Here is a 22827-nt window from a genome sequence, read left to right on the forward strand (position 1 = left end):
GTTATTTTATTTCTCTCTTTTTTTTTTTTTTTTTTTTTTTTGAGTATTAACATTTTTCCCCTGTCATAGTTTTTAGTAATTTTATGAGAGTTTTTTTGTAGAGGATAGTTTAGAAAGCATTGAAATGAGGTGGCACAGGTGCACCAGGATATGCGCAGAAGTGTTATAGACACATCTGCATGAATGTGCATATGATGAGTACCTCCCCTGGACGTGCATATCGTAACTTGCCCCCCTCGCATGGCCCCACTCGGTGCATCAGTTGATCCCCCGAAACGAAATGGTATTTAAATTTAAGAAGAAAAAGAAGGAAGAAAACTCGGACAAGTTAAGCAAGCTGTCCCAAAACAATGAAGGAAATGCCAATGAGGAGGAAGAAAAGAAAGATCACAAAAGTAACTCTTGGTACAAGAAAATTATCGACAATGCAATTATAACCAAGAGCAAGCATGACGATAAGGATGAAGAGCAGGATAGGGAAAGTGAAGGAAATGACAGCGGTGCGATGGAAAGGAATAAAGATTATGGATTGGAAGAACAGTTGAAGGAAACTCTAAAATCCATTACATCCTTGTCGACGAAAATTGTGAACTACGAAACGAAGATTGAAGACTTAGAGAAAGAATTAAAAATAGAAAAAGATAAACAGATCGATAAGGCATACGAAAAAGAGTTGAAAGAAAAAGAGAATTTTATTAAACAAAAAATTGGCATGCTAAATGAGAAGGAAAATCTACTAAAAGAAAAGGAGTTGGATATAAACATGAGAGAAGAAAAAATTAATGACAGAGAAATGTTCATTTCGAAAAAGGAAGACAAACTGAATGATATGCAGGAGGAGTACTTGGAAAAAAATAAAGAAAAAGAAAAACTCCATTTTGAAATTGCAGACATTAAAGTTTCGCTAGAAAAACTAAAGTACGAAGTTAAGGACAAAAAGGAGTGTCTAGAAAATGTAAGCAATAAGGTAATTTTAAAGGAAAATACACTGAGGGAGCTAAAAGAATTTATAAGGGAAAAGAACGAAATGATAGAATCTCTTAACGAAAAAATAACAGAGAAGGAGAAAATATATGAACAGTTAGGGAAGGATGTGGAAGAAAAAAGAAAAATAATCGAACTGCTGGACGTCAAGGCAAATGAAAAGGAAAAATATTTCGAAGAAAAAATTAAACAGCTAGAAAAGGAACAAAATGTGCTTGTTCAAAAGTTAAATGATGTTAAATTGAGAGAAAAGGAAGTGGAGACAAGAGAAAACGATTTTCTGCACATGGAAGATGAGTTGAACGATCTTCGCAGTAGTTTGTCGAAGAATGATTGCCAACTGAAGATCTACAAATTAGAAATAAAAGATTTGAGCAGCGCCCTTGTGGAGAAGGAGAGAGAAATATTGGACTTAAAAAATACGTACGATGGAGAAATTTGCTTGTTAAAGGATCAGATAAAGGAAAAGGAAAAAGAAATATCCAAATGTAGTTTCTCCAATGGTGATGTGGATGCAGAGGATAAGCCCCACATTCAAGTTGAAAATGCAGAAAAGGTGAACGCGGAAGAGGAATTGGGGGAGAATAACAGTAGCCTCACCGATTTGTTAAAAATTAAAGAAAGAGAGCTCAACGAAATGAAAGAAAAGTACACTACCGAGATAGACACACTAAATAGCCAGCTGAATGAAAGAAGGAAGGAATTTGTGGAGATAAAAAATAGCCATATCAACGAAATAAACAATCTGAATGATGAAATTGAGGAGAGCAAAGGCAAATTGGCAGAACTGAAAAGTGGCTACGAAATGGAGATAAACAAACTGCGGGTCGAAATGAATGCAGTACATGAGGAGAAGTATCAATTGAGCAATGAAAAACAAACACTCAGTGGAGAGATAAACAAGCTGAATGAAGAGAAGGAATCCTTGGCAAGCGAGAAGGAGGGACTAAATAACAAAGTAATCACGCTGAGTAGCGAAATAGCAACGTTAAATATGGAAAAGCAGGGACTCCAAGGAGAAATAAACACACTGAACGATCTGATTCACACTTTGAAGAATGAAATAAATTCATCAGATAACTTGATTAACACACTGAAAGAGCAAATGAACGCTATCAACGAAGAAAAGGAAGGGAAGGAAAAACTCATTACAGAGATGGAAAATAATTACAAAAATGAAATAAACGTGTTGAAGGAAAAATTAAAAGATACAGACAATCAAGTGAGCAAAAGTATGAGAGAGGAGTTGGACCACCTGAAATGCGTCCTTGGTGAAAAGGAAAAGGAACACAAACAAATGAAGGAAGACTATGACAAAAAAATAAAACAGTATGATGAAGAATTGAAATCAAAGCAAGAATATTTTGAAAAAGAACTAAATGACATACGAATCGAATCACACGAAAAAGAACAAATTTTAATTTTAAAAAATGACGAATTGAAGGAATTGAAATTGAAGACAGAAGAAAAGTACCTCAAGCTGTATGATGACAAAATAAATCTCCTCAGGAATATCTGCTCTAAAGTGAGGGTCCCGTACAGCGATGGGGTTCAGGTGGATGAGCTTCTCGAGAAGGTGGGCGACTACATAAGTCAGATGAATGAACGGGCGGACGAAATGGAGAGCATGATGCATAGTGAAGGGCAGGAGATTGGGGAGGGCAAGAATGAATCGGTTATGAGCGCCCAACCGGTCGATATGGCTAATAGGCCCACTGACAAGACGGAGCTGGAAGCTCTACAGAAGGAACTAGAAAATGTAGAAGAGAAGCACAGGGAGGAGGTAACCCAAATGAAGAACGATTTGGCGATGAAAGAAAAAACGATAGAAGAGTCGAACAACACAATCGCCCAGTTGACTGAAAGGGTAAAAAGCCTGAGTGATACCATATCGTTTTATAAGGTAAATAATTCGGAGGAAAAAGTTAATTCCTACATGGACGAAATTAACAGCTTGAATTTGACGCTTAGCGCGATAAAGTCTAAGAATGAGCAGGAGCAGCTGGAGAAGCAAAACGAAATTGCGAGACTGTCAGAAGAGCTCAGCGAGTATAAGCGACTTGCAGAAGAGCAATACAGAAAAACGATCAATGGGAAGGAGAGAAGGGAATCAAAGACAGAAGACGAAAGAAGTGACTACTCCTACAAGGAACAAATCTCAGAGTCGGATGTGGAAGGGGGGGGGAATTTAAAATCCTTTTTACACTTTCCCCTTCTCAAAATAAAAGGGAAAAAAAGAAAGGTCTCTAGAACTGAGAAGGAAATACAGACGGAGTTCAAGCAAAACGAGTCAGAGAATGAGAAGAATGAGAAGGCACCTACAGCAGATAAGCATGAGGTGGACGAATACAAAAAGGAAGTGGAGCAAATGGAGAAGATTATTGAGGACTTGAATGAAAAAATATGCTCCCTGACGAATGAGGTTATGGATTTGAAAAATGTGAAGAATGAGCTGGATGAGCGGAATAGCACCTTGGCGAAGGTGGGCGAGGAGGCGGAAAGGCAAAGGCAGAAGTTGGAAATGCTGAGCGCCAAACTGGGGGATGCAGATGAAGAAATCGCAAAGCTGAACGAAGAGGTGGAGAAGCTGAAAAGGGAAGAGGCACAATCGAGGGAGGTAGCCGAGAAGTGGAAAGAGGAACTGGAGATGTGCAAAGAGGAAGCAGCCAAGTGGAGAGCGAACGCCGAGACTTGGAAGAAGGAAACTGACCAACTGAGGAGCAGCGCGGATCAAATGAACGCAGAATTATACTCAAAACAAAATAAGTACATGTTGAAGTTAAACGAAAATATAGGAGTTATACAAAAATTGAAAGACTCAATTCATTCAAGTGAGAAGGAAAAGGAAAATTACGTTAGCGAGATAAAGGAGTTGAGAAACCAATTCGAAATGTTAAAATCGAAGCATGATGTGTTGAGCAAAGATTACAGTGCGCTGAGCAAAGATTACAGTGCGTTGAACAAAGATTACGATGCGTTGAACAAAGATTACGATGCGTTGAACAAAGATTACGATGCGTTGAACAATGATTACGATGCGTTAAATAGGGCGCATAAGGAATTGGAGGGAAAGAAGTGCAACAGCCCCCCAAGTGTTGATGGTCACACCCGTGATGGAGAAAATAAATTAAGCATCACAAATGAGAATTCCGAAATGGACCAAGCGGAGGAGGTGAATGACAACCCAGGAGGTGTTCCCAAGAGGGACGACTCCACATTGGTAGTGAACGAGTATATAAAAGAAATAGCGCACCTGAAGGAAGAAATAAACAGATTAAGCCTACTCTATAGCAACGAAATGAATGAAAAAAATAGTTCTGACATAAGGATCAAAGAGCTGTGTAACCAGTTAAAGGAACTTGAATTGAGGGATAAAGAAAGTGAGGAAAAAATTGCTTCACTAACCAAAATGAATGAGAAAATGAAAGCGAAAAATGAAAAATTGAAATCGGGAAAATGGTTATCTAGGAAGGATCATGTATCGAATGAACAGGCGAGTATCGCAGAGGAGGAAGAAAAAGTGTCTCCACTCGATGTGCATGATAAGAAGAATCAGGTGTCACAACATGTGAATACATTGGAAGATGACAAATACCGCATGATGGAAATAATTGATGAATGTAACTCCGAGACAGGAGGCCAAATAACTGGATCCTACTTGTACACTAAAAATGTGGAAAACTTACATGCAATAAATGGAGTAAAAAAGGAAGATGTACAGGTGGTTGAGAAAAATGTAATCACAGTTGTTTGTCTAATTCTAAGCGAAATGTTAAGTCTCCTATTTTTAAACGATCAATTGGTTAAAAACTTTGAACAGATAAACAAGAATATGTGGAAGCTTATATACATGCCCGAGCCGATTAAAGCTCTACTTTTGAAATATTTTTGTTTTATGAATAAGTTAAGGAATTATGCTAAAAAGATACAAGGAAAAGTGGATAACCATAGGGAGGGTGATAATCAAAGAGACGGTGATAATCAAAGGTATGATGATTCGTGGTTCCTTTTTCAAAACTATTTGGAGTCGTCAAGTAGTATGAAGAGAGACATGGTTTACTTCATTTTGGAAGAAAAGAAAAATGAACTAGCCGAGCTGGATGAACATTATTTTAGTGGACTGAAAAAAGGAGGGGCACTAAGCGGAGGAAAAATCTCAGACATACTAAACTTTTCAAAGGACGAAATGAGATTAAAGACTATAGCACAGTTAAGGAGAGATCTAAATTTTGAAAAGAAATCCAAAATATTGCTAAGTAGGGATTATCAATTGCTACTTTATAAGTACCAAGAATGCGTGAGGAAATTGAAGAGAGTAAAGAATATGATAAGGCAGTTAAATTTGAACGATTCTTCAAATAGAGGCAATTTTGCTTTAAACAAAGAACTGGACAAATATTCCGATATCAGTAATGAAAAAACTTTTAACGTAGAAGGGGATGATGATGACAATACGCATGGAAATAATAAAAACGGTGCATTGCATGATCATCACCATAATAATAGTAATAATTATAATTATAATAGTAGCACAAAATTGGAGAGTCCAAAAAATGTTTTAATGAATGAGGTAATTAATTTGAGGAAGACACAAAATGCGAAGAGAAATAATTTGCCAAATTGGGGTTATCAAAATATGGGAGGCGGCAAATGTCACGAAGAAGCTTCTCATGGAATAAGGGCATTGGTAAATGGTCCCAAAATAATCAGCCAAAATAACTTTGCACACACGAACAGGTTGAACAATGCGCCAAAAATTAGTGTCCACCTGGACGACATGAAAAAAATGAAAAATATTTTTAACGAATTTGTTGACTGCACAAGGGACATAACATTTGTACACAGGAGTCCCTTCTGCTAAATGTAACAGAACGAGGGGGGAACGCCCTCACACCCCACCTCTGCTGGTGAATTGTTTGTGTGTGTGTTTTTTTTTGAAGGCGTATTATATACTAACGCGTATTAATCGCGTGTATTATTTGCTTGCGCTGTTAAATACGTTGTCGTGGGAATATGTACCACGCGGATTAAATTTTGCAGGCCATTTGAGGCAACCTCATTGTGGCACACACACATGTACGTGCACATAAACGTGTGTACACACTGCTATCTGTGCGAGATTACTACGCGACACCGCTCGTTGGGACAACGTCACCTTGGCATACGCAAACCTGGCAAGTATACTTACTTGCGAACTTATGAATTTTTTTTAAAAAAGTCCTCCACGTTTTTTTTGTAAAACAACACGTCTTGCACGTTTCTTATGAACCCTGCGGGGAGCGAAAAAAATAAGAAAATAAATAAGTAAATAAATAACATTCCTCTGTGTTATTCTTCATATCACATATGTGAGAATTTTCCAACACGAATGAATGCAAACGCGCCCGTATATTCCTTTTCTTTGGAAGTTCGTCGGTACCTTTGTTGTAAAATTGCTTGTTCACAGGAGTACAGTCCTTCAAACTGACGTACTTTTTTTTCTCATTGTTTGTGATATTCACGAAGAAGTTGAAATAAATTTCATGAGAAAAAAGGAGCGCTAAAAGGGAGGCGCTAACAAGGGATACCACAAACACGGAGAAGGTGGGGCTGCATTTGGAAAATAGGTACTGCAGAAGGAAAGGAGGAAAGAAATATGGCATGTACGGGAGGAGCGATTTGTCTGTCTGGCTGTCTATTCGTTTGCCCATTTATGTGTTTATTTTCTCACCCGAACAATCGTTACGTAGGAATTGGGCATTTCCTCGTTGGTCTCCTTGTGTATAAACGTCGCTGTAAGGGGAAAATAAATAAAAAAAAAAAAAAGAGCTCGTTCGATCGTGTGTAAGCATGTACATGTGTGTGAGTGAACAAAATATCACGGATAAGTGTGTAGCATCCATCCTATGAAAAAATGTCATCCAACTCGTGGCCCCCTTTCCTTTCTGGTGTCAGTACCTTTCAGAAGGTTTTCATATTTGATAATGTTATAAAGACAGCGAAAAGCTACAGAGGAAAAAAAAAAAAAAAAAAAAAAAAAAAATGAAAGAAAGAATGAATGAAACGAGTGCAGACATACTTGGAAAGAGTCTAACAACTGGCACAGTGGCACATATCAATGGGAGTTCCCCTCTCCTTTTGTTGATTTACTTATGTAGAAGGAATGAAATGCAATTGCAGCATTCGTGCAAATGAAGACAAAATAATAAATGCTGTTATATCCTCCAATACAATTGTTCAACAGAAAGCAGTGGTGGTCGTAGCGAGATATACATGACAAGCAATATTTACAGTGTTTACTGCGCGCAGGTCTGAGAAAAAAAACGAATTTTTTTCATATGTCTAATTCTGTTTGCGCAGTTCTTATATTCTACGTTGAGTTGGTCCCTGTGTCTTTCTAGTGTGCATTATGGTTATCTACATATTGTGTTTGTAGATGTAAGCGTTCTCAAGGAAGAATCCCCAAATAACTCACTAATGCTTCATTTTTGCACAATCTCTTTTCTTCTACGTGCAGGTGCCCTCCTCACCATACTTCAATATCCGACAAGTGCTGCATTTATTGTTTTGGTGAAAAATGACTTGGTCGTAAGGGTAAAATTTCAGGTGTTTATCCAGGGAGGTATGGGATATTTTGCCTGCATAGTTTGGGGTGCGTTTTTTTTTTTTTTTTGTGCAGTAAAATAAGACTGGATTGAAGAGTGAGGAAGTAAAAGAGTGTCTATATGTGGGGATCATCCAAATTATCGGAATCGAGAAAATTACCGGGGTCGCTTAGGGAGCATGCAAGAAAAGATACAGCGCCACTTACGAAAAGAAAAACGGAAAAAATTCTGCCATCAGAGGGGGTGGTGGTGATTTAGAAGTGTGCATGGATTGCTGCGGCTGTGTAACCATGTGTAATAGACGCGAAACGAGGATACGAACGTCTATCAGACATGAGTAGTAAAGGAACTGAACCTATCGTATCCCACGGGACAGTACTGCTCCAAAATAACATATGCTATGGGGAGGGGTGAAAAGGAAAATCGATCAAATAGAGTTTTAGAATAGTCATTCGTTGGATCAGAAATGTAATGAATTTTTACGTACACTCCATATGGATTATTAGACAACCACTCAGGAGGTAGAAAAGGTACAGGGCCTACAATAAGTATGTTTTAAAAATATAAATGGGAGGGGGGGAGAGGGTAAATATTAAATTATGCTTTGAAATTACGAAAGAGTGGGAATGCTTTCTTTTTTTCTCAGTCCTTTTTTTTTTTAACTTGAAAAAGGCGACAGAAGGTGTGAAAAATCCATTCCACGCGCCCTCTTATGGAATGAATCATGTTTCTATGCGTTTCCTTTGCGATGGCATGAACCTGAATAGTTTTTCATGCCATTAGGGGAAAGCGTGAAAAATGATGAGAAAATGTGTACTTTGTAAGCATGTGTATACGTGTGCCTTGGCGCTAGCCGTTACATGGATTATTTAAAATTGGAAAAAAAAAAAAAAAAAAAAAAAAAGCAATGGTGTGAACAGAAACGAAAGAGAGGGGGATAAATGGCACTAGTGCATATTCTCCAAGTTTTACGAAATTTACGTTTTCCCCTAAATCTTAACTGCCCCTTTATGTGAAATAATTTTTTCTTTTCGCTTTTTCCAAAGCAGATCTGTAACTCCAGCAAGAGAAAATATTTACATGCCAAAATTTTGGCGCGTGCCTTTAAATGTTTCTTTGTGCAGAAATACGTGTGTTAAAGAGGCTTAAAAAGAGATTTTTTTTTCTTTTTTTTTTTTTTTTTTTTTCTGCTAAGTCTAGAGGCGCAAAAGGGATCGAGGGTGGAGCGAACAGTTCTCTGTGAAGACTTTCTCTTTTTTCAAAATGGAGAACAAGTTGTCTCGTTTATTTCCGACTGAGCGTATGTATTAAAAATGAGATAGATTGACATTCGTTTGCGATGTCCCTATATGTGTGTTGGATTGAGTGATGATTACTTTTGTTCTCCATATCCCACCTTTTCCATTTGTTGTGACTATTCCTTTACTTCGTGCAGTGTCAGATTAAAGAATGAGGAAGTGATGTGAATTTTTTTTTTTTCACACAATATGACATATATTTTAATAATCTTTTTTTTTTTTTCCCCCCATAGCAACAGGCTCCTTAGTAAAAATAAAAAACATTGCCCCATTCGAAGGAGAATTGGAGATACAAAATTTCCTTGGACACATGGGTAGGTATCGCTAAAGATGATCAATAATGAGTGCTTTATTTTATTGTTGCAATATTTGGAGAGCTTCCTTCAAGAGCAAATCCCACTTCTCATTTCGCATTTCAATGTTTGGTTTTCCTGCGTTTGTGGTTCCTTCGTACATTAGACAATCAAATGAGGGTTTTGTTTTTGCGCTCTTGCGTCATACCTTTCTTGTAAACCGTTTTTGCCCATGTTACCAAGTATAGAAACTGATTTCATGGGCAGACATAAAGCGTGAAGCCTTGTGTGTGATGCATTTGTAGAGACACTCGGTAATTTTCCCCTCCATCTAAATGCCCCTTCAGTTGACGTCTGCCTCATGCGCGTAGATCGTACGAAGAACGAGGCGTATGCGTTGGTGCACTCAAATGAAGAAGCTTCCCACCTCTTGGGGCTTTACAAAGTTATTCTGAAGAACATGATATTTTTGCATTCAAAGGGGCGAGACATAGAGATCGAAGTAGACATAGAAATTTTTGACGAAGACGAGGAAAGAACATTTTGGCGTGACGCAAAGAGGAACAACCTCTATTTTAACATCTGGTCGGAGAAAAAAAAAAAAAAAAAAAAAAAAAAAAAGGAGCGCATTTTTGCGTAACTGTATAAATGGACACCAACCTTGTATGTTTAGTTCATTATTTTATCTTTTCTCCTTACCGCTTATAGTTGCAATGCGCAAAAGTGATCGCGTCTAAGTTTGATGTTACAAGTCGAGTAAGAAAAGGGGGGCAAATAAAGAAACGTAAAAACGAATAAAACAGGCAAACGGAATGGGCACTGGAAGAAACAGCAGCTAAATTTAGATGGGTAACCCCCCAACGGGTAAACCCCACTTTGGATAGATTGTGCCCCTTCGAATTAAATTGAGAGAAAGAAAACAAAAAAAAAATCCCCCATCGGTAAGGAGAAGGACACCAAAAAATGGACAAAGCGAAGAAAACCAAGATGGTGAAAAAGAAGGAATGTAAAAAAGAGATATAAAGGAGGGGTATAGAAAAGGTATATAAAAAAAAGGATATAAAGAAGGGATATAAAAAAAGGATATAAGAAAAGAATATAAAAAAAGGATATGAAAAAAAAAAAAATCGAACAACGGAAGGCACACGCGTAACTTAGGCGCATATCTGCTATGAAGGAAAAATATCTTAAATTGGACTTCCCCTCATGCAACTGGTCCATCGGATGCCAACTATGGAGCCGACTTGGACCTGTTTGCTCCGAGTGTTGAATTTAATTTGTCTTCATTGGCAATTCTTCTGACTGTTCACTTGGATGCACACGCTACGACCTTCCTGCGGTCTGCGCGAGATGGTAGGATTTCCCCCTCATTTGGCACCACGGGACAATATGTTTAGTACTAAGTTAATTAGTGCTTCCCTACTTTGGTTGATGTCATTCCTTTGCGAATTGGCCTTTTCAGCATTTTTGGGCATCCTGCAGTATGAGATTATGGAGATTAAAATGTCTGCTGCTCTCTTGATGTGTAGCAAAGAACAGAGTTCGTTTTTTTTTAGACTATTTGTGCTATGAATATAAAATAAGATGTTGTTAATGTCTGTATCTGAAAGTGTCTTTTTATTTATTAAGGAGAGTACAACATCAGGGTTGTAATTATAGCTAAATAGAAAGGGTGCTGTTTTTATGCTGTTGTTTAAATCGTTCAGAATCGGCTTGTTGGTCTTTTTATCTGGTTTGTAATCCAAATAATCATCATATAACTGAAATGCCATGCCTATGTGGAGTCCCAAATTGAAACAGAGATTAATAATCTTTTCATTTTTAAAAGAAAGTATTGCCATGCAGGCAAACAAATGGGAAAAAAGAGAAGCGGTCTTATGATATGTCTTAATGAAATATGTTTTTAACGCATCTTCAATGTTATTAAACTTGAGATTGGTTTGTAGTAATTCCCCTTTTATTAAGCTCTCCACCACGTATGCAAATCGTTTACAAATTTGGGGACATCCAATGCTTGCAAAGACCGAACTTGCACGAGCCAGTAGGAAATCCCCCGATAGTATAGATATTTTATTTCCATATTTTTTATGTAATGCAAGAGCTCCCCTCCTGTTATTTGAGTCATCAATTACATCATCATGTAGGAGAGATCCCATGTGAATAATTTCTGACGCTGCAATAATTCTGCACTGATTTACCCCTATTTCTTTTTTTGAAATATTATTACTTGCATAATTTATAATGGCTAGCTTCTTCTTGGCAATAATATTATTTGCCGAATTGGTACTTTTCACAGATTTGGAATAATTCCGTTGGATGTTACGAAATTTAAAATTATTTTTTGAAGACACATTGTCCACGTAACATAGTATACTCTTCAAAAGAATGCTTAAAATGACGCGAAATTTTTTCCCCTGATAATGGTATATATATGTTATAAATTCGTCTAGATTGTTGTAGTCCGTTTTGATGATATTGTAAATATGCTCATCGATATTTTTTATTTTATTTTCACAAAGTATATATGGATCTATTCCACTTTTTATGTTTTTAAAATAATCTTGTAAAGATGTTAACTCCTTCTCTACCTGCTCATCTTCGTACGTGAGTACCTTCATACATAGTAAAATTTCTTCATACATATTTTCTGAGTATTTTGTGTTGCCAATTCCGCATGTGTCAAATGCTATTTTGTGAATGTCTGATGATATTTTATTTTTTATGTAATTCCCCGTTAATTTTATGGGATACGATTTTAATAGTTCCACCAAAAAATTTGAATTTTTTCCCTTGTCCAAAAGGATACCGTTCCTTCTCCACGGAAGGACGCCTTTAATTGGATCATCATTTTTGTTGGTTAGTAGAGAGTTGAGGCATTTTCTTTTACAGTAGTTCAGGAACTCCTTAATGTTTTTTTTCCTGCTGAGGAGGATCATCCTTCGGAGGGGGGGGGCGTGACACGTGGAGAAATCGGGATTGAGCCTGGTTTGCCGGTTTAAAATGCACATGCGTGGGTGAGCGATTGCGCAGATGCACTCACCTTGGGGGCGTATGAACCCACAGAGGGTGTAACTGCCACCGCGTCGTCACGTACGTTGCATAGGATCAACGGTTACCAGATACCCTAAAATTGCACTCTCTTAACTCTGGTGTGGGGTGCGGTTAGGTACGCATCTGCCACATACGTGTGCGTGTATATTACATACGTTGAATAGCACCCCGAAATTAGGTTTACTCATATAAAATCAAACTTGGGCTGGTCGGTCATCTTGGCATAAGAGGCCTCAAATGGAGTGAAAAAATAAAAATCTTCAAAAAAGTGTAAAAGTATTTTTTTTCCCACGCCTCCGCTTTTTTCAAACAAATAGTGAACACTGCAATTTCTGTAGATAAAATTTGACGTTCTTCATTTAATTTTTTAAAAGAGGGAAAAAATGAGAAAACAACAAAAAAATAAATAAAATAAAATATGAATAAATAAAATGATAAAATAATAAAGAAATAAATAGAACGAATATACCATCCTTTTTTTTTTTTTTTTTTTTTTTTTAACTTCTTGAATATGCAAAGAAAGTAGCAAAATTGTGAAATATCTCCGAAAAAGAAAAAAAACTTGAAGCGTTTTGATTTTCATATTCCACTACGTTGTTATCATTTATATTCTTTTTCTTTTCAAAGGGACCATTCTTTATTTTTTTTTTATTTTTCTTGCTTTGTGTGAATTAATCTTTTCATGTAGCTTGTTGTTTTGTTTTCCATTATGCAGAATGTGAAGCATAAATTTGTAGCATCAGCGAAAATGAAGTTACATAAGATCCATTAGTTACTAGAAAAGAAGAAAAAAAAAAAAAAAAGGCAAGGTGAAAAGATACCCATTAAAAAGGTGCAAAAAGGAAGATTTTAATTTTTTTTTTGTGTTATTCTTTTTAGGCTCCATGTAGATTATCCTTTGAAATAATGTTTTACTTGTACAATAAATTCACGTCCGCATCGAAGAGAAATCATGAAGAAAAAAAGGACAACATCACACATGTCGGGAGAAATGTAACTGTTCCAGGTGATGAGAATGCCACCAAAAGGGGAAGCAACGGAAGGGACAACAAGGAAGAGGAGGATTTGTTTTGGGCCCTTGAGGAAAAGGAACCAAGTAGGGAAGGTATAATGGAAAATGAAAGGCATGAGAACGGAGTGGAAAAAGAAGGGCACATTTTCTCAGCCAGTGAGAAAATGAGTTCAAGATGTTTTACTTCGGGGATTAGTAAACGGGTAGGGGATACTTGGTGGGATGAAAACCCCACTTGGACAGAGGTGGTTCCCCTGGAGGGGAAAGTTACCACACACTTGAATCAGCCAAATGAGCATCACGAAAATGGCTCCAAAATTTATCAGACAAATGAGAAGAATATTCAACAGGGAAATCCCCCGTTTGAAGAATTTGATGAAAACAGCGACGATTTTTTTAAAATTGACCAAGAAAATTTTTCCTCCTTCACGTTTGCAGCTAGCTGTGCTAATGAATGCAAGATAGAAAAGGAACACTTGGAAAACTCAAACGATGAAACGAAAATAAAAGAGCACTCGAATGAACAAGGCAAGGAAGACCATTTAGAAAATGGTTGCCTATTTGATAATATCTCCGATGATAGTGTGAAGATAAATCTATCCTTACATCCCAGGACTCAAATTACAGGTGGCCATTTTGACCAAGCAGTCATGGAGGGATATCCACATACACAGGAAATGGTTCCGTTTGTGGAATCTATATCCCATAAAAATTTGACAACATATTCTAATAAGGGGGAAGAGTGTGAAGAGGAATGCCCATTGGGGACAATTGCAGATATCGGTGTGTCATGTGAGAGGGGATCCAGGGGAGAGAGCCGCCACTCGATGAGTTGTAGCAGAGGGGTTGACGAAGATGCCATGGGAAAAGGGGAAAAAGAGAGCATCGAAAATGAAGCAGAAGGGGATAACCCAAATGGGCCAGAAGAGGATAACACAGATGAAGCCAAAAAAGATAGCAAAGATGAAGCCAAAAAAGATAGCAAAGATGAAGCCATAAAGGATAACACAGAAGAGCTTCCTATGTTAGACCCCGTAATGCCTGATGACGAAGAATCTCCGTGGAATTTTTTCCAAGGAGTTCACTTCCCCCAGGAGTGGCAAAATGCTGCCCATGAAAGTGCACGCAGTGGTAACTGTAGTGATGCTCCAAATGGAGAGAGCAACTACTGGCCTACGGATATACACAGTTACCCCCCAAATAAGGAAGACAAATTTAACTTCAATTTTAGTTCATATGAATCCCCCAGGCTAGGTAATATCAATGGGAAAGAAGAGGAAGATAGGGACACCTGCTTGGATAATAAAAAGTTAGAAAAGTTAAGTGAAGAATTGGAAACACAAAATGGGAACTGTCCAATTGAGAATGCTTCTCTCATAAATAGCGAAAAGGAGGAGATTCTACAAAGGGTGGAAAGTGAAAATGGTAAAGAAGATCGAAGGAAAAAACTGTGTTATGAGGAACAAACTTGTGAAATAGGACAAAGTGGTGTAACCGAAAAATGGGACCAAGAAGAATTCATGCAGATAAATACCTTCGAAAGCAGAAACATAGAAATGGATAATGCCAAAAAATCATTTGATGTTTTTTTCTGTCATGAGGATGAACAATATGAAGTTGCTTCCATTTCGGAGAAAAATAAAAAGGAAACATTTTTTTTTGAAAATAAGGAAAATGTCAAAAGAGTGAACTTAGAAAAGAGCAACGATGGGGAAGATGTATCTGTGGGTGAAGAAGTTCTTCTTGCGGAGGAGCCTATGAGGAGCTTTGAGGATGATTTTTCGCTTTTCCAAAATGAGGAATCGATAAGAGTAGTGAAAGTGGAAAATGAGGGTGATGCATACCTCCTTGAAAATAAACAAACGATAGATGTTGTCATGGATTCAGTAAATACGATAGACATGATGGACCTGTTAGACATGGTGGAAGGCGACGGAGAGGCGAACGCAAAGGAGAGGAGTTTCTTCGATAGAAAAGAAACCTACCAAACAGAAAAAGCCGCGGAAGAAAGCAAGGGGGAAACGACGCATGATGTTTATTCATTCGAAACGGTAGATATAAAAAATATAAATGCCAACGGATCGGTCCAATGCAGTACATATATGGGGTTGGAGGAGTTAACTGGGAGGAACAAGGAGAAGGAAATTTTGTATGAAACGGGAGAAGACACAGAAGGAATTGCAGTGCAAAATATGGAACAAACGGACGAAAAGAAAGGTGGTAAAGGGGAACAAGTTAACATGGAAGAAATGAATGAATCCAAGGGAGACAGCCATTTTAGTGGTAAAGAAATGGATGAAATAAAGACAGTCGAATTGATTGGCCAAAATGAGAAAACGTTTTATCCTCACCAAGGGGAAGAAGAATCAGGTAATGATCACAAAGTAGATGAGCATAGCGAATTTTTAGAAGATGAGCCAGATGATGATGAAAAGCATATGTTAGGAGAAAATTTCATAAATAACGGTGAAGAATTAAATTCCATACTTTTTCCAAATATTTCAAATGAGCAATTTGCGCAGGAAAAAGATAGTGAGAAGGAAAATAAATTAGAGAGTTTATTAAGTGTACCCACAAATATGATGCAAAAAAAAATTCTTTCTGATGAACATGAGGGACAGATTCTCCTCATCCCCAGTGGACACACTAACTCCATTAGTTCCAATGATATGGAGGAAGAGAACAAATGGGAGCAGAATATCCAAGGAGAGTTCGTCGAAATGATTAAGGAACCTCAAAATTGTTATCAAATATGGAATGAAATTTACGAAAAGGACGCAGCTCAAAAGGTGAATTCTCATGTAAAGATGATCAAGCAGAATGAACCGGAGGCTAGGACAGGGTTAACAAATGAGGAAATTTTCGAACCAGATAATTTGAATGATGAAAGGGAAAAAAAAAAAAAAAAAAAAAAAATTAAAAAATGCCGCATGATGCGCGGAAAACCGTTTGAATACGCTTCAGGAAGTTTGAAATATTTGAAGGCATTAAAGGAGCTACCACCACTGGAATTTTTAAAGTGCAAAGATTTGAGACCATTTATGCGTCTTTTTAACATAGTTCTGAAGACAGTGCGTATGTTTCATTTCAATGGTAGGCACAAATGCACAGTGGATATATTTGTGTGCAAGACACAAAGGGCATGAGTGCTGTGCATAATTATATTCTCCTTGATACATAGACGTGTATTGACAAACTATTAACATAAATTCGCTCCCCCTCTCTTTTTTCCTTTTCCCTCGATGTAGAGGATTACTTGTACGTATTGGCAGGAGATGAAACAGGGTGCATTTATGTGAAGTTGGAAGTGAAGCATGATAAGTTCTGCCAGGTCAAGACAGAGAAGAGAATGAAAAGAGAGAAACGAAAACGCGAAATGTGTAACATTGAAAAGTGACGTGCACGTGTTTTTGTAGAATCACATACATGTTGTTACTATTCCATAAATTTAATTTGCCTTCTTTTTCCACTTCAATCTTCAGGAGGAGGAAACCCTCATGCTTGCGAATTGTTGTGTATCTGTTGAAGGCGGTCATGCCTTTTTAGAAATTAATGAGTACAGTGATATTTTCTCATTGAAGTATAACCCCATAGGGACTGTAAACAGGAGCATAAATTTTTCTGACTGTAAATTTGTTCCCTTATATGCGGGCAAAATTTAATGTCGCAGAGGGAAAACATTTTTTAATATTTTTTTTTTTGTCGACAATTTTCTTTTAGCTGTTAAAGGTAGCCACTTTTTTTTTTTCTTTTTTTTTTTTTTGTAAACAGTGTGCTACAAAGCTGTAGATATATACATACACGTTTATGTTTTCTGTGAGTACCCTGTTTAGTAAGGACATTGTGTTTTTGTTAATGCTCCTCTAATTATTCATAAAGTCGCATACATATATTGAAGTATTTTTTTTTCATTTTTCCCCTTTATGTCGCCTTCTCCAGTTTTACCTGTCCATTGAAGGGCGAATTTAATTGGTCGTCTTTTCGAATAGAAAAGGTGCACATATGCGTATGATGGTTCTTCTTAATAGGCTCCTGCTGATATGGTAGCCCCTCGGCCATTTGAATTTTTATGATAGGTTCTTATAAAAAAATAGGTTGCCATCGCAGGAGAAAGAAGAAAAAAACATATTTAGAATACCAGAGTGCATTATCATTGTAAACCTCCTTTTCCTATGTGATAAAAGCAGGCAAAATGAAAGTGATCCTCTCAAGGATTTTTGTCATGGGTTGATCTTTCAGTCATATGTGTGCGGTTTGCATTGTATTAAAAATGAAGAACTTTTTGTTTAGTTCCCTACATTTGATGAGCAAGATAGGAATATTTCTGCCTGTTAATTCATTCCAAACATTTCGAAAAGGTTTCACATAAATAGATCAGTTGAATTTTTTTTGTGTCTAAAAAGTGCGTTTCCATAGTTTTTTTTTTTTAAGCGCGTATTAGAAAAAAAAAAAAAAGGAAAAAGGAAAAAAAATCGTGGGAGGATATCATTGAACGGAATGGACACACTGGTTACTTTGAAAACCACAACAGTTGTGTTTCTGTTAGTACATTGTTGAAATGGTTTTACTGCCGCGTTTCTGTTCATAAGTTTAAACAGGGATATAGCTACAAATTCTGTGCATTTCTTTTGCACTACCATTTTTAATTTTAAAACTTTAATCAAAATGTGAAAAGGGATGATAGGAATGTAAGCGTCTAATGGAGAAGGCATAATGAGATATGATACATATGTATTATGTCCATGTGTGACCATAGTAGAGAGGAACAAGGCGCTCGTGAAACGAGGATTGCAAAGAACTGTACGTTCTGTGTTAATGTTGAAAGATTAGTCAATTGGCATTTTTTTTTTTTTTTTTTTTTTTTTTTTTTGCTGACCTCCCAAAATAAGTGGCTTACCATGACGTAAAGATGTATGTGTACACCATAATGCTCACTCTTTTCCACTTTATCGCCGTTCTGCGAAGGATAAGGGGCTGTATCAACACAGGTGTACCAGTATCTGTGTAGGAAGTAATTGCCCCTTCCCAGCTGTATGTACGCGTGGCCATCATGACCGCAGAAAAGGTTCCTTTTTTAATACCCATTTTTTAAAGGGTGACACATTACTCGTCCGTTAAGCGACTCTGGAGCTACGAGGCCCACACATCTCAGTCGCACTTCCCGAGCTTAATCGAGCACACGAACTGTTTATTTCGTGTAGGTACACACCCTTGGGGTTATACCTGCCACGTCATGGCAAGAGAGGAAGATATATTCTATCCCCTCTCATTTATGGGGCGTTTCCCCTGACACACGAATATATTATTTCCATGATATGGCCGAGAGTAGCACACAATTTATTTGTGCACTAAAATTGCTTAATCATTTGTTTGCAATTTAACAGAATCGCTATCACATATATATATGTGATGCATGGGGAGAGGAGGCTTTGTTTCTCTGTTGGAGCATGAACATTTTAAGAAACAGAAAAAAAAAAGGTGAAAACAATTGCAACAATAAAAGTGGCTGCTCATGCGTTCCAGATAAGTATATCATCTAACACATTCGACTATTAACAAAATATACCTCCTGATTTAATTTCTACAAAGAAGAGAGGATATTCACTTCCCTATTTTCCTCTTCTAAAATTAAACCTAATTTTATTTTATTTTTTTTAAAATTCATATATTTCATAAGATAGACAAAGACAAGGAGAACTCCCAAATGTACTTCCTTCCTTTTGGACAAAAAAAAAAAAAGGTTGTAACACCTTTTAATGGACTTAGATTAAGGCGGCGGGTATAAACAGTGCAAGTACTGTACAGTTCAGCACACTTCAACCTTACTACAAAAACAAACAATCGTTGTGCCTCGCCAACTTCACTCAAGCACTGCATAAGGGAGAGACAGTGGAAAAAACTGGTGCGCACAACAACTCCGCTTTCGTTTCTACTATCGATGAATAAAGCCTCCTAACATATTTTACACAATACTGTGGTCTTTTTATCTAGTCTACGAATATCCACTATTTAAAATATTTTAAATATAAAAATACAGTTCCAGTTTCTCACGGTTAGTAAATAAAATTACTTCAAAGAACATAATACGTTAAAAAAAAAATATATATAACCTCTCTTGTAATAATCTACATAAGAAAAATATACACGATTATATATTTTTTTTTTTTTTTTTTTTTTTAAATATAAAAAAAAATAAAAAGGGGCATTATATATATATATATATATATTGGTTATAAATATACATATATAATAAAAAAAAAAAAAAAAAAAAAAAAAGTTATTTCTTATGTAAAGGTTCTGTTCTAAAAGGTTTAAGGATCTATCATATCGAGGATAAATAATCAATGGGTATATTAAAATGGCTAGAATAAAATATATACATAGGTACATATACATATATATAGGTACACATATAGGCACATATATACACATATAATATATATATATTATTCTACGTAACCCTACGAACTTTTTATAAATCTCATTCCATAAATGGTTAAAATTACTATTCTTCATGCTTTTTTTTTTTTTTTTCTTGCTAAAAGATCAGGAGCAGATAAAAAAGAAAAATCTTCTTAAAAAGTTACATATATGATATATATACATATATGCAGCTCTTTAATTTTTCTATTATCGTAAAATCATTAAACATTTTTAAAGCTTTTTTCTTGAAAAATATAAGTATATCATCAGCAAGGGGAATTTTATTGTCTTGTCTCGATTCCTTCTTTTATTTTCTTCCTGCAGATCCTCTTCTCCTTTTTTTTCCTGTCATCTCGAATCGTGCGGTAATAAAAGATATGCCTCCATGAAGTGTTGTAATTATGTCACACCATACATATATATACATGTACTTAATTGTACATGCATATATGTAGATGCACATATCTCTCTAGTGGCTTCATCTTCTGTTTAGGTCTTTGCTCCATGGGATTTTTTAAATCATAAAAAGCCCACAAAAGCGCTTTTGTATATGCCCCTTTTTTTGTTTAATCTGTTTTTCCCCTGACTAAAGGTTTATTCCCATTTATTGGGTTCTGGTGGTGGTGGGTTGTCTCTGTTGGTTCAAGTTACCAAGTAATGGCTCGTTTCTTCTTTGGGCTGGGGTTCCTTTGTTACCACGGTTGTTCTTGTAGTGCATACCTAAGCCTAAGGCAGTACCGAGGAGCACGGCAATACCAGAAGCAATGGAGGAGATCATCATGATCTTCTGGTTTCTCTTTTTCCTTTCAGCTGGGGTTAATTTCTTGTATCCACCGGAAACTTTCTTTCCCTCTACAACATTATTGTAGAAACTTGGAGCAATGAAGTTGACTGCTAACAAAGCAGCAATGAGGTATAATACTTTAGTGATTTTCATTTTGTATAAGGGGGGGGAAGAGGGGATTAGGGTGAATTATAAAAAAAAAATTGGTAAAAATGCGTAAGAAGCAACAAAGTTGAAAAAAAAGCGAAATGGGATTTTTTCTTGTTCTTTAAGATAAGCGTTATAGAAGTTTAGGCGTTTTTGTTAAATGTTTGATAAATATTAAATTTTTTTTTTTTAATACAAGGTATAAAATTGAATTTAATTTTTTTTTGGAATAAAAATTTATAAAAAACTTTTGAAAAATATTTTTTAAAAAAAAAATTAATATTATTTTTTGATTAATTTTTTTTTAATTTTGTTATAAAAATCTATATAAATGTAATACTTTTTATAAAAACTTTAGGTGCGGTTAGTTTTTGGCTAATTCGAAGCGTATTGACTGATAATTTCTTTTAAATAACAAAAAAAAAAGTTATCTATTTATCTATAAAAAGTTACCCAGAAACGTTTTCATTTTTATTAATTTTGCACTATAAAAGAGCTATAAAAAGAGCTATAAAAAAGCTATAAAAGAGCCATAAGAAAGCTATAAAAGAGCAGGTTTTCATCCATTATCCATTTTTTTTTTTTTCTAATTTAAAGGAAGCTTTTTAGCCAACCGATTTATATATGAAATATTTTCAAGGGGTTATAAACTTATGAATGTTTGTTTTTATTTTAAAGCTATATAAAAAGTTAGTTTTCTTTTTTTCATGTGCACTTGCCAAAAGTTAGTATATTTCTAACAAGCCCAGCATTAGAACCTATCCTCAATTTTTTTTTTTTATTTGCATGTATAATTCTAGCGCACTAACGACTGTTTATACATATTATACTGTTAGTAGTGTTTAGATTGCGCCCTTTCTGTGCTAACTTTTTAGTTCCCTTAACCCCCCCCCTTATTCACTGATATATGTTCATTTAAAAAAAAAAAATAAACCCTTTCTGGCGTTAGCGAGTAAAACCAGTTAGAAAAGGATAAGCACGTGGCACAGTTAGTTATTTGTACACCGTTAAAAAAAAAAAAAACGGCTTCCTCTTTTGTTTGTTTTTTAAATAATTTTTCTCCTTCAAGGTTAGGTGGTTCTATGTAAAATGGTATAGATTAACTATTAGCAAATTAACCTTTTTACACATGCGAAAACCTAGAGCGCTTGTTTTCTTTAAGTTTATTATACCCCCATGAAATCAAAAGGGTGAACTAACCAAAAAGTAAAAGTGGGAAAACAGAGCGCCAACTTTGTTTAAAAACAGCAGCACTGAGGAAGGAGGAGAAAATTAGAGAAGTGCTTTTTCTGGCGCTCCTAATTTACATATAACTAATTTAATCAGAAAGGGCTACAATTATATATATTTATATATATTGTTTAATACGTTCGTACATGTTAGGAGGCCATTTCGGGGGGAGGTAGTATAGTAAGTATGTGGTAGTATAATAGTATTTATTGTAGTAGTTGTACGCGAATAGCGTGTACTGTGCGTGGCTCTAGCAAAAAAGCGGAGCACTCACCCCTTAACGATTTCATTCTCCTCCTCCTCCTTTTATGCGATTAATGATGGCAATGTTTTATTAATAATAAAAACCTACCCGATCCTCTGCTTCACAGGAAAAAATCAATTTTAACCCTCCTGCACAAAATAATAGCCTTTTAAGGGGCCTATAATAAGGGTGCGCGTACCCTTCCTTTATTTATAAGTAACACCAACATAAGTTTTATTTTTTCTTCAATATAGCATAAAGAATAAATAAAGGCCCGTTCTTCTTTACAGTAGAGAGGAATAGGAAAAAAAAAAAAAATAAAATAAAATAGTAAAATAGCACATCAATCATTTGTAAGTTGCTATATCATATAAAGAGCAAATAATAATATATAGTGCTTAGGGGATTACCCACAAAATTGTAGCAAATATGATGAAATAAGAATTGAGCTTGCGGTTAACCCCCCACCTGAACGTTTACGCAAACATTTAATTCTAACTACGTGTGCATATTCAACGTTAAGATAAAAAATGATCCCCCAAATAATTATTATTAAAAAAAAAAAGGGTTAATAAGCTTACCAAAAAGTAAAGGGTAGTAATGGGGGCTGCAGTTAACCACTACCTTATTTTCTATAGCAGTGAATAAATGAGCTCATCCTCATTTTTTACATTATTCCAAGGAAGAAATCCCCCTAATCTATGAAAGGGTAAATGTGAACCCTCAAAGATTACTCATCCTCCCCTTATGTGTATGGGTTATAGTATATAGCATATC

At 36.0% G+C, this 22827-nt stretch overlaps 6 protein-coding genes across 6 annotated transcripts; 3 read left to right on the forward strand and 3 right to left on the reverse strand.

Moving 5' to 3' along the window:
- Positions 1–280: 280 nt before the first annotated feature.
- Positions 281–5845, forward strand: PKNH_0418100 (repetitive organellar protein, putative; the record flags this gene model as incomplete). Its single annotated transcript, XM_002257968.1, has 1 exon — positions 281–5845. The coding sequence occupies one exon, from the start codon at positions 281–283 to the stop codon at positions 5843–5845; it is 5565 nt and encodes a 1854-aa protein (XP_002258004.1).
- Positions 5846–6180: 335 nt separating this feature from the next.
- PKNH_0418200 (palmitoyltransferase DHHC12, putative) lies at positions 6181–8294 on the reverse strand (the record flags this gene model as incomplete). The annotated part of the gene is made up of 10 exons (XM_039113872.1): positions 6181–6254; positions 6404–6593; positions 6695–6756; positions 6922–6969; positions 7114–7274; positions 7499–7601; positions 7729–7796; positions 7924–7966; positions 8056–8107; positions 8232–8294. The coding sequence occupies 10 exons, from the start codon at positions 8292–8294 to the stop codon at positions 6181–6183; spliced, it is 864 nt and encodes a 287-aa protein (XP_038969484.1).
- A 537-nt stretch (positions 8295–8831) lies between these two features.
- On the forward strand, positions 8832–9886 carry PKNH_0418300 (conserved Plasmodium protein, unknown function; the record flags this gene model as incomplete). The annotated part of the gene is made up of 4 exons (XM_039113873.1): positions 8832–8868; positions 9100–9180; positions 9507–9744; positions 9868–9886. 4 exons carry the CDS (start codon positions 8832–8834, stop codon positions 9884–9886), a joined length of 375 nt encoding a protein of 124 aa, XP_038969485.1.
- A 640-nt stretch (positions 9887–10526) lies between these two features.
- PKNH_0418400 (octaprenyl pyrophosphate synthase, putative) lies at positions 10527–12095 on the reverse strand (the record flags this gene model as incomplete). The annotated part of the gene is made up of 1 exon (XM_002257970.1): positions 10527–12095. The coding sequence occupies one exon, from the start codon at positions 12093–12095 to the stop codon at positions 10527–10529; it is 1569 nt and encodes a 522-aa protein (XP_002258006.1).
- A 1021-nt stretch (positions 12096–13116) lies between these two features.
- Positions 13117–16884, forward strand: PKNH_0418500 (nucleic acid binding protein, putative; the record flags this gene model as incomplete). The annotated part of the gene is made up of 3 exons (XM_002257971.1): positions 13117–16315; positions 16471–16553; positions 16705–16884. 3 exons carry the CDS (start codon positions 13117–13119, stop codon positions 16882–16884), a joined length of 3462 nt encoding a protein of 1153 aa, XP_002258007.1.
- A 3365-nt stretch (positions 16885–20249) lies between these two features.
- PKNH_0418600 (early transcribed membrane protein) lies at positions 20250–20582 on the reverse strand (the record flags this gene model as incomplete). Its single annotated transcript, XM_002257972.1, has 1 exon — positions 20250–20582. One exon carries the CDS (start codon positions 20580–20582, stop codon positions 20250–20252), a length of 333 nt encoding a protein of 110 aa, XP_002258008.1.
- Positions 20583–22827: the final 2245 nt, after the last annotated feature.

This window comes from Plasmodium knowlesi (genome assembly GCF_000006355.2).
Source record: "Plasmodium knowlesi strain H genome assembly, chromosome: 4".
NCBI lineage: Eukaryota > Apicomplexa > Aconoidasida > Haemosporida > Plasmodiidae > Plasmodium > Plasmodium knowlesi.